We start from the raw sequence: 11,930 nt of genomic DNA, 5'->3' as shown, positions 1-11,930 counted from the left end.
CCCCGGGCAAGGGACAGGGTTTGGCAAGTGCAGGCAGGGAGCCGTGGCAGCAACAAAAGCAATAAGGAGCAGGTTGGAAGCTGGAGGACACTGCCAGGCCATGCCATGAATGGTAACAGTCACACAGTGTTTCCGGGACATTCTACAATGGGAAGGGGGCTTCCATGCCAGGGAAACGTGACCTAGGAAAGGAGCAGCAGAAGGCAGCCAGACAAGGTCAGGCCGATGGGCAGCATCAGAAGCACCCATCAACCAGAGCAAGGGTTGTTGCTCCGTATCCCAGTCCCACCCAAGCATCACCTGCAGGCTCCACACGAAAGTGGGATCCAGAACATACTACCCCAAAATATGGCACCTTGGCAAATTGCTTATTGTAAGCTAAAGGAATTTAAGAAATGGTGGATGCAGGCAGGACTTTCTGCCCTGCCCCTGAATGGGTCATATCCCGTCCTGTAGAAGGTACCCCCCTATACTCAGAAATGAGGAGCACTCTCATCTCCAAAGATGAAAAGCCACAGAGGGGATGTGCTGAGACAGGCCTTGCCGAGCTGTCCCCGGGTCGCTACAGCTTGTCCCAGCGTGACTTGCCGAGACTTCTGCTCCTCTCCAAACCTGGCGTGACAGCACGCAGGTCCCAGTGTCCTTCAGGTCGGCATCTCCTCGGGGAGGCTCCGTGCCACCCAGGACTTGTATTAAACACATCCGTATGCTTTTCTCGTCTGACTCTCTTCTGTTACGGAGTCCAAGTCGAGAACGTAGACATCTAGAGGTAAGAGTTTTTTCCTGTCCTCCACCTGCGGTGACAATGAGGCCTGTGGTGCCTTAGGAGTCGTCAGGCCCTGGCCGATAACTCTGTTTGTTGGAGTGTCGTCCTGAAGCACAGAGGTTGCTGGTTTGATCCCTAGTCAGGGCACATACAGGAACAGATCAGTGTTTTTGCTTCTCTCTCTCTCTCCCCTTTCCTCTCTCTAAGGTCAGTAAAATAAACATTAAAAAAAAGTTTCTCAAGTTTATTTTTTATAAAAGAAGTTGTCTGGTGCCTCTCTGTGCCCCTGGTGTTGTGAGGGGCCAGTGACTTGCCTGCCCAAGTTCCTGGTATTGCTGTTCCTGTGAACTACCTCCAACACACACACCATTTCTCAAGGCCTGATATATGACTTTTCTATCTAGTACCTGCTGGCCCCATTGCTTAGGGCTGCACACACCTGGGTTCTCTAACCTCTCAGGACCCTGGCCCCTAACGGCTGTCTCAGATGTCCAAAGAGAATAAACCACTGTTACCAAGGCCGGTTGTTGACCCTCTCTTTTCCTCCCTCCCCCACTTCCAACTTCTACTGCCAACCTTGACTGAGTTTATGCACCTCCCTGGAGTTCAGCCAACCATTTGGGAATGTAGGCAGTGGTAGGCAGTTAGATGTGAGCAGCACAAGGACAATAGGCCAAACACAGGTTGTCACCAGGGCAGAAAGCCCCAGGTGCTTAGCAACCAGCAAAACCTGGAAGACAAGGATCTTGCCCCCAGGGTCACCTTCCCTCCACCAGATATTGCCGGTTAGAGACTCTGATTTCATATCTCTGGTCATGGGTTCTGACCCTCCCCTGACCTTTCCTCCCCTGGCATGTTGCTAGTCATACAGGTTAGACCCCCCTCAGCGGGGGGGGGGGGGGGGGGGGGGGGGGAGTGCCCCTGGGGAGAACATCTAGGCCTCTGTTGTGTTTCAGCTCCAGGTCCAGAGAAGCAGCGGAAAGAGACAAGCAAGCCCTTGGCTGACCTCAGGACCAGCTGCATTGACTAATGACCCCCTAGCACCAACCAATCAGTGGAGACCACGACCTTAAAAGGCTACACCTGGACAGCACTCTCCCTCCCAGAGCACATCCTTGCCTTTCCCTTTCCCCTTCTTTTCTAAATCTCCCCTAGGCGTGCATCTCCTAAACTTTTTACACAGGGGGCCAGTTCACTGTCCCTCAGATCGTTGGAGGGCCGGACTATAAAAAAACTAAGAACAAATCCCTATGCACACTGCACATATCTTATTTTAAAGTAGAAAAACAAAATGGGAACAAATACAATATTTAAAATAAAGAACAAGTAAATTTAAATAAACAAACTGACCAGTACTTCAATGGGAACTATGCTCCACTCACTGACCACCAATGAAAGAGGTGCCCCTTCCGGAAGTGCGGCGGGGGCCGGATAAATGGCCTCAGGGGGCCGCATGCGGCCCACGGGCCATAGTTTGGGGATCTCTGTCCTAAACTCTAAGGGTCCTCAGGAGACTGGCAAACAGGGGAGCAGTGGGCAGTAGCAGCTTGTCCCAGGCTAACTCCAGGTCCTGTCTCCAAGGCCCCCTTTTTTCTGACTTCCCAGTGTTGGCTTTTTTGTCGCTTCTGTTTTGGGCCCTTCCTTGTTTCCCTGTCCCCGGCTTCAATAAACTTACTCTCAAAATCACCTGGACTTGGGCTGTGAATTTTTTCCAGCACAAAGTCAAGAACTCACGCACTACTGCTGGCCCTGGGTAGACCCAAAGGACCAGGTAACACTAGCTGCTGATTTGCTAAGATGGTGCTGAGGAGCGTACCCTTGACCTTTCCAAGGACACACATACAGCAGAACGTCCACGAGGCCAAACAGTGCCAAAGGTCAAAGGAACAAAGCCTAACCTTGATGAAACAGGTCAGTCCTGGCGATCCTGTCAGCGCTTACACTTCTACATTCTCTCAGCCGAATTGTGTGGCCCAGGAGGCAGGAAGGGCCTCACCAGTCTGGTGACAGCAGCCGAGGCCCCCACAAAGGACTCCTGGGAATGTCTCCTCTCCATCTGCTGACTGTTGACCCACAGGATTTCAGGTCAGCTCTGTCATCCTTACCTTTGCTTTCTGGCTTTTAAACTTTGTACAAATTGGAGTAAATAAAGCTGACTTGCTAGGGGGAGCCCTTTAATGTTGGGGGACACCAGGGACCCTGGTGGCCTGCCCAGCTTTTGATAGCGCAGTATTAAGACTTTTGAACCCGGTCAGTCAGTTTTATTCAACACTTTTTTTTAATTCATTTTAGAGAGACGAGGGGGAGAGAGAAAGAAGGTGAGAGAGAGAAGGACAGGGGGAGAAGCAGGAAGCATCAACTCCCATATGTGCCTTAACCAGGCAAGCCCAAGGTTTCGAACCAGCAACCTCAGTGTTCCAGGTTGATGCTTTATCCACTGCGCCACCACAGGTCAGGCTCAACCCATTTTTAAATATAGCTTTCCACCCAGCTGGGATGACTCCACGGTCTCCTCTCTCTTATCCCTTTGTTTCACCCCATCAATGTTCCCTTTATTCACCTTATTTCTTAATAATCATTTAAAAACTTGATCCCTGGGATCAGGGGGAGGGAAGGAAGGAGAGGGAGAGGGGGAGGGGCACAAAGAAAACTAGACATAATTGTTTGACAAGATAATTGAATGACAAGATAACCTGGACATGTTTTCTTTGAATATATGTACCCTCATTTATTGATGTCACCCCATTAAAATTAATAAAAATTTATTTATTAAAAAAAATAAAAATAAATAAATAAATAATAACTTGATCCTCCTAAGATCAGTCCCTGGACTCTTCCCTCTGCCTCTCCTGTTCTCGTTAATTAACCTAATGTTTTTATGAGCGCCAGCAAGACCAGGCAGGGAAGTGGCCCTGGCCGGTTGGCTCAGTGGTAGAGCATCGGCCTGGCGTGCAGAAGTCCTGGGTTCAATTCCTGGCCAGGGCACACAGGAGAAGCGCCCATCTGCTTCTCCACCCTTCCCCCTCTCCTTCCTCTCTGTCTCTCTCTTCCCCTCCCGCAGCGAGGCTCCATTGGAGCAAAGATGGCCCGGGCGCTGGGGATGGCTCCTTGGCCTCTGCCCCAGGTGCTAGAGTGGCTCTGGTCGCAACAGAGCGACGCCCCGGAGGGGCAGAGCGTCGCCCCCTGGTGGGTGTGCTGGGTGGATCCCGGTCGGGCGCATGCGGGAGTCTGTCTGACTGTCTCTCCCCGTTTCCAGCTTCGGAAAAATACAAAAAAAAAAAGAAAAAAAAAAGACCAGGCAGGGAAGCTCAGACCACGTATCTGATAAGGCTCCCAACTGTTGCTCAGCCAGGCAGCACCACGGCTCTGGAAGGTGCCCATGTGCAAAAGGCCTCTAACCACGGTAGTGCCATGACTCAGGTGATGGGCATATCCAGTAGGTGACGATCCTGATCACCATGAAACCAGTCCCACATGTTTGCATGTGAAGCCTATCAGTTGCCTCACCTGGGGTGTTCCACTTGCATTTCTAGAGGGAGTTGGGCAGGCTGCCTCCCCAGGATAAACAAGTCTGGCTGTGGCTTTTATCCCGTCTGCTGGCTGTTCCCTCAGGAGCAGCCTGCTTTGTCTCTGGATCATGGGTGGCCACCTGTCATTGTTCAGCAGTGAGCCATGTGCCTTTTTTATTTAAGCTTTTATTTATTAATTTTACAGAGAGAAGAGAGGGGTGGGGGAGCAAGAAGTATCAACTCTAGCTGCTGCACTTAAATTGTTCAATGATTACTTGTCGTACGTGCCTTGACTGGGCAAGCCCAGGGCTTGGGACCGGCGATCTCAGAGTTCGGGTCGATGCTTTAACCACTGTGCCACCACAGGCCAGGCTGAGCCCTGTGTCTTGTAGGAACCCAAACACACTCTTCCACCTGTGGCTTTCAAAATCAAAGACACTGCCCTAAAATCACCCTCATAACCCATTTTAGTAACGGCTCTTTAAGAAGCTGGGTGATAGCGACCCTGAAATCCCTGTCACGCTCTCCTCCCTGCTTCCCGCCATTTCTTGGTTCTTGCCCTCCCGGACATGGACTACCTCACTGGTGACCAGAGGCCTTAGAGGTATTCTCTGTTATCCCCACATAATTTGTCCCTTTATAGGGGCTCAGAGGCCAGTGGCCTAAACTCAGAGCAATTGAAATCTGAGCTTGGTCTCTCATCAAGGTCCAGCCTAGCGCTTTTTTTTTTTTTTTTTGTATTTTTCTGAAGCTGGAAACAGGGAGAGACAGTCAGACAGACTCCCACATGCGCCCGACCGGGATCCAGCGACGCTCTGCCCACCAGGGGCGACGATGCTCTGCCGCAACCAGAGCCACTCTAGAGCCTGGGGCAGAGGCCAAGGAGCCATCCCCAGAGCCCGGGCCATCTTTGCTCCAATGCAGCCTTGGCTGCGGGAGGGGAAGAGAGAGACAGAGAGGAAGGGGGGGGTGGAGAAGCAAATGGGCGTTTCTCCTATGTGCCCTGGCCGGGAATCGAACCCGGGTTCCCCGCACGCCAGGCCGACGCTCTACCGCTGAGCCAACCAGCCAGGGCCCCAGCGCTCTCTTTTAGTTCCACCTTAGTACAGATCACAGTGACCGAGGGGTGGCTTATCTCACTTCACGTTTCCTTAGGCATCAAGAGGACCAGCCCCAGGAGAGGATCTGTCTCTGAATCCCACTGGTAACTTTTACTTTTAGTGACTGAGTATAGCAGAGGCTGCTCCATGCATGGGTGAACATGTGGGCACCCAGGAACCAAATGTTTCCCTTTTTTTTTCTTTCTTTTTTTTTTTACAGGGACAGAGAGAGAGTCAGAGAGAGGGATAGATAGGGACAGACAGACAGGAACGGAGAGAGATGAGAAGCATCAATCATCAGTTTTTCGATGCCACACCTTAGTTGTTCATTGATTGCTTTTTCATATGTGCCTTGACCACGGGCCTTCAGCAGACCGAGTAACCCCTTGCTTGAGCCAGCAACCTTGGGTCCAAGCTGGTGAGCTCTTTTTGCTCAAGCCAGATGAGCCCGCACTCAAGCTGGCGACCCTGTGGTCTCGAACCTGGGTCCTTCCGCATCCCAGTCCAACGCTCTATCCACTGCGCCACCACATGATCAGGCCGAATGTTTCCCCTTGACCCTTCCATCTTTCCTCTCCCCAAACCACGTTCCTGCAGCCAGGGCTGTCCGAGCACATCCCGCTTTTCTCACACCAACTAAAGGTAAACCTTTTCTCTATTCAGCTCCTCTGACACCAACTTTGTGACGTTTTGTTCCCCCCACACTGACCAACTCTCTGGACACTGACCGGGCATCCTTCAATTCAATTCAATTTTGACACAAGCTACCAGGAGTTAGCATAGGCCCCACAGCTTAAGGGCTCTTTCCCACACCTGCACTCAGACACCCTTGCAAGTCCCAGGCCTCTGGTCTGTCTGACCAATGTGGCAACAAATCGAGGGTGCCCATGACCCTCTCCTTGGGTTCAATAAATTGTTAAAACAGGTCATTAAGCTCACAGAAACACTTGTGTTTACCTGTTTATCATAAAGGACACAGATGAACAGCCAGAGGAAGAGATACATAGGGCCAGAGCTGAAGGGTCCCAAGCACAGCAGTTTCTCCCCCATGGCATTGGGGTACACCACCCTCTGGCCGGCCACTAAGCTCTTGTTCACCATGCTTACATAATGAAGCCTCCGTAAAAAACCTTAGATAATGCAGTTCATTATGTAAGCATGGTTGACCAAATCATGGCCATTGGTGATTAATGGATGGCTTCATGACCTCTGCCTCAGGTGTTAAAAAAAATGGCTCAGTTGCTGAGCAAAGGAACAATGTCCCAGATGGGTAGAGCACTGCCCCCTAGTGGGCTTGCTGGGTGGATGGTGGTCCAGGCAAATGCAGGAGTCTATTTCTCTGCCTCCTCTGCTCTCACTAAAATAAAAATAAAATTAATTAATTAAAAAAAAAGATGTTCCTATCTCCTGTATCACTCAGGAAATTACAAGGATTTTAGGAGCTCTGTGGTCAGAAACTGGAGACAGAGACCAAATACATATTTCTTAATTACGTTACAAATGCATTTTTGAAAAAAGTTGAAATGTACCCCTCTGGGTGGACACAGACATCTTGTTTGTGCCACAGAAAAAGGAGTGAGCAGGTCCTGGCCAGGTAGCTCAGTTGGTTAGAGCATCGTCTCGATACATCAAAGTTGCAGCTTTAATCCCCTGTCAGGGCACATACAAGAATCAACCAATGAATGCATAAATAAGTGGAACAACAAACTGGTTTCTCTTTCTTTCTTCCTCTCTAAAATCAATTTTTAAAAGTTTATATATATATAAACTTTATATATATAAAAGTTTATATATATAAAGGTAGGGGTGTGTGTGTATAAAGGAAAACAGAAAAAAAAAAGGAGTGAGCAGATGGCCTGGATTTCCCGTCCTACCAGACCCTCAGCTGGGCTTCTGAGAGCCCAGAACATGAGCACACTGTCTCTGGACTGTGGGCTCAGTCAATTCTCATAGCCAGCTGCTGGTTTACTTAATCCCTAAGGTCAGAAATGTTCTAACCACTCCCAGGTTGGAGCCACTTTTCCACTGTTCTCCAGTGAGTAAGTGTCTGTCTCTTTACAGAACAAAAGGAATTAAAACAGTCGTCACTAGATCCTGCCAGGTCACAATTTTCCCTGCACTTCCTTTAGTGGCAGGTTCAATAAATACTGTCAGAATTACCCTGGGATCCCCTAAATTCAAAACACAAAGCCAGGACCAATCTAAAACAAGATTGCCAATGGAATCTCAAATTCCAGACCAGGAATAGAACTGATTCAGAATGTCACATATTGTAATTCTATGTAATTATTTCAGCAGAGAGTAATAGATGTGATGTGAAGAATGGGTTGTTTGATTGACTATGGTTAAGAAGCCGTGAGTTCAACAAAGTTAAAGTTTCTTTTTTTTTTTACAGAGACAGAGAGAGGGATAGACAGGGACGGAGAGATGAGAAGCATCAATCATTAGTTTTTCATTGCGCATTACGACACCTTAGTTGTTCATTGATTGCTTTCTTGTATATGCCCTGACAGCGGGCCTTCAGCAGACCGAGTAACATGTTGCTTGAGCCAGCAACCTTGGGTCCAAGCTGGTGAGTTTTTGCTCAAACCAGATGAGCCCGCGCTCAAGCTGGCGACCTCGGGGTCTGGAACCTGGGTCCTCGGCATCCCAGTCTGATGCTCTATCCACTGCACCACCACCTGTCAGGCTAAAGTTTCTTTTTCTTTCTTTCTTTTCTTTCCTTTTTTTTTGAGTGTGTATGTGTGTGTGTGTGTGTGTGTGTGTGTGTGTGTGTGTGTGTGTGTGAGAGAGAGAGAGAGAGAGAGAGAGAAACAGGCAGGGACAGACAGGAAGGGAGAGAGATGACACCAATAACTCATAATTGCGATACCTTAGTTATTCATTGCTTTCCCATATGTGGCTTGACCGGGGGGCTTCAGCTGAGCCAGTGACCCCTTGCTCAAGCCAGCAACCTTGGACTCAAGCCAGTGACTTTGGGTTTCAAGCCAGTGACCATGGGTCATATCTGATTCCATACTCAAGGTAGTGAGCCTGCACTCAAGCCTGTGACCTCAGGGTTTCAAACCTGGGTCCTCAGCATCCCAGGTCAATGCTCTATCCACTGCATCACCACCTGGTCAGGCAGGTTAAAGCTTCTTTACTGTAAAATTTCTCAGCACCTTTCTTCTAATATATATGGGGTCGCTGAGAAGGGCTAGGATGTGCTGCTTCACAAAGTCGTCTGACCGTGGGCACTGTTTGGCATGGAACACAGTCAGGGAGAACATTTTAGGAACTGTTAAGGCTCAGTTGGAGACCAAACAGAGGGACTCTGCCTGTAGATGGGGCCAAAGTCTCTGACTCCCAGCTAGGAACTGGAAAATAAGAACAGTCACCATATTGCTAATTTCCCTTTGTATCTTTACTCATCACCTGATCATTTCTTAAAATAGACTTTATTTTTTAGAGTAGTTTTAGGTTCACAGCAAAACTGAAGGTTTTCTCATATCCCTCTGCCCCCACACATGCATAGCCTCCTCCATTATCCACATACCCCACTAGAGTGGCACATTTGTGATAGCTGGGGAACCTGCAATGACAACTGCAGTGACAGCTGGGGAACCTGCAGTGACAGCTGGGGAACCTGCAATGACAGCTGGGGAACCTGCAATGACAGCTGCAGTGACAGCTGGGGAACCTGCAGTGACAGCTCCAGTGACAGCTGGGGAACCTGCAATGACAGCTGCAGTGACAGCTGGGGAACCTGCAGTGACAGCTGCAGTGACAGCTGGGGAACCTGCAATGACAGCTCCAGTGACAGCTGGGGAACCTGCAATGACAGCTGGGGAACCTGCAATGACAGCTGCAGTGACAGCTGGGGAACCTGCAATGACAGCTGCAGTGATAGCTGGGGAACCTGCAATGACAACTGCAGTGACAGCTGGGGAACCTGCAATGACAGCTGCAGTGACAGCTGGGGAACCTGCAGTGACAGCTGGGGAACCTGCAATGACAGCTGCAGTGACAGCTGGGGAACCTGCAGTGACAGCTGCAGTGACAGCTGGGGAACCTGCAATGACAGCTCCAGTGACAGCTGGGGAACCTGCAATGACAGCTGCAGTGACAGCTGGGGAACCTGCAATGACAGCTCCAGTGACAGCTGGGGAACCTACAATGACAGATGCAGTGACAGCTGGGGAACCTACAATGACAGATGCAGTGACAGCTGGGGACCCTGCAGTGACAGCTGCAGTGACAGCTGGGAACCCTGCAGTGACAGATGCAGTGACAGCTGGGGACCCTGCAGTGACAGCTGCAGTGACAGCTGGGGGACCTGCAATGACAGCTGCAGTGATAGCTGGGGACCCTGCAATGACAGCTGCAGTGACAGCTGGGGAACCTGCAGTGACAGCTGCAGTGACAGCTGGGAAACCTGCAGTGACAGCTGGGGAACCTGCAATGACAGCTCCAGTGACAGCTGGGGAACCTGCAATGACAGCTGGGGACCCTGCAATGACAGCTGCAGTGACAGCTGGGGAACCTGCAATGACAGCTGGGGAACCTGCAATGACAGCTGCAGTGATAGCTGGGGAACCTGCAATGACAGCTGGGGACCCTGCAATGACAGCTGCAGTGACAGCTGGGGACCCTGCAATGACAACTGCAGTGACAGCTGGGGAACCTGCAATGACAGCTGCAGTGACAGCTGCAGTGACAGCTGGGGACCCTGCAATGACAGCTGCAGTGATAGCTGGGGAACCTGCAATGACAGCTGCAGTGACAGCTGGGGACCCTGCAGTGACAGCTGCAGTGATAGCTGGGGAACCTGCAATGACAGCTGCAGTGACAGCTGGGGAACCTGCAGTGACAGCTGCAGTGACAGCTGCGGACCCTGCAATGACAGCTGCAGTGACAGCTGGGGGACCTGCAATGACAGCTGCAGTGATAGCTGGGGACCCTGCAATGACAGCTGCAGTGACAGCTGGGGAACCTGCAGTGACAGCTGCAGTGACAGCTGGGAAACCTGCAGTGACAGCTGGGGAACCTGCAATGACAGCTGCAGTGACAGCTGGGGAACCTGCAATGACAGCTGGGGACCCTGCAATGACAGCTGCAGTGATAGCTGGGGACCCTGCAATGACAGCTGCAGTGACAGCTGGGGACCCTGCAATGACAACTGCAGTGATAGCTGGGGAACCTGCAATGACAGCTGCAGTGACAGCTGCAGTGACAGCTGGGGACCCTGCAATGACAGCTGCAGTGATAGCTGGGGAACCTGCAATGACAGCTGCAGTGACAGCTGGTGACCCTGCAATGACAACTGCAGTGACAGCTGCAGTGACAGCTGGGGAACCTGCAATGACAACTGCAGTGATAGCTGGGGAACCTGCAATGACAGCTGCAGTGACAGCTGGGGACCCTGCAGTGACAGCTGCAGTGACAGCTGGGGAACCTGCAGTGACAGCTGGGGAACCTGCAATGACAGCTGCAGTGATAGCTGGGGGACCTGCAATGACAGCTGCAGTGATAGCTGGGGACCCTGCAATGACAACTGCAGTGACAGCTGGGGAACCTGCAATGACAGCTGCAGTGATAGCTGGGGAACCTGCAATGGCAGCTGCAGTGACAGCTGGGGAACCTGCAATGACCATTGATATTGGGGCTCTCCGCTTGTGTTGTACTTTCTATGGGTTTGGCCAGATATATAAGGACATGTATTTGTCACCAACTGATTATGTTTTTATTGGTATTTTAAAAAATTATTTGATTTTTAACAAGAGAGAAACATAGAGAGAGACAGACCGACAGGAACATGGACCTATTCCTATATGTGCCCTGACCAGGGCACAAAACAGCAACCTCTATGCTTCAGGTTGATGCTCTGACCAACGGAGCCATCCAGCCAGGCACATTTTTATACGTCTTGATTTCATTCTCTACTAGCTCTATTTTCTTATTTCTAAGGTCTAAAGTGTCATCTTGAAAGGACCATTGAGCTCTGGCCAGATAGCTCAGTTAATTAAAGCATTGTCCTGAAGCACAGAAGTCGCCAGTTCAATCCCCAGTCGGGGCACATACAGAAATGGGTCCATGTTCCTGTCTCTCTCTTTCACTTTCTCCCTTCCTTCCTCTAAAAAATCAATAATAAGAATAAAGAATAAAGAAAGGACCATTGAGGCCTGACTTGTGGTGGCGCAGTGGATAAAGAGTCGACCTGGAACACTGCGGTTGCTGGTTCAAAACCCTGCACTTGTCTGGTCAAGGCACATATGGGAGTTGATGCTTCCTGCTCCTCCCCCCTTTCTCTCTCTCTCTCTCTCTCTCACTCTCTCCTCTCTAAAATGAATAAATAAATAAAAATTAAATTATAAATAAATAAATAAAAGACCATTGATGGCCCAATGTCTAAAAAGATAGATGTCAATGCTACAGGATTAGCAACAGCCCTGCCTGGGTACCTCAGTGGGTTGGAGCATCCACCCAATATGCCAAGGTTGTGGGTTCGATGCTGGGTCAGGGCACATACAAGAATCAACCAATGAATGCATGAATAAGTAGAAAAACGAATCAATG

At 50.2% G+C, this 11,930-nt stretch overlaps 1 protein-coding gene across 1 annotated transcript; it reads right to left on the bottom strand.

Annotated features, from left to right (window-relative positions):
- Window positions 1-8,914: 8,914 nt before the first annotated feature.
- On the bottom strand, window positions 8,915-11,008 carry LOC136398532 (ice-structuring glycoprotein-like). The gene has a single exon (XM_066372736.1). The coding sequence runs from the start codon at window positions 11,006-11,008 to the stop codon at window positions 8,915-8,917; it is 2,094 nt and encodes a 697-aa protein (XP_066228833.1).
- Between the last annotated feature and the right edge of the window lie 922 nt (window positions 11,009-11,930).

The sequence above is a fragment of the Saccopteryx leptura genome, chromosome 3 (genome assembly GCF_036850995.1).
Source record: "Saccopteryx leptura isolate mSacLep1 chromosome 3, mSacLep1_pri_phased_curated, whole genome shotgun sequence".
Classification (NCBI taxonomy): domain Eukaryota; kingdom Metazoa; phylum Chordata; class Mammalia; order Chiroptera; family Emballonuridae; genus Saccopteryx; species Saccopteryx leptura.
The sequence above is the reverse complement of the archived record's forward strand: the minus strand, read 5'-3'. Positions and strand labels throughout refer to the sequence as shown.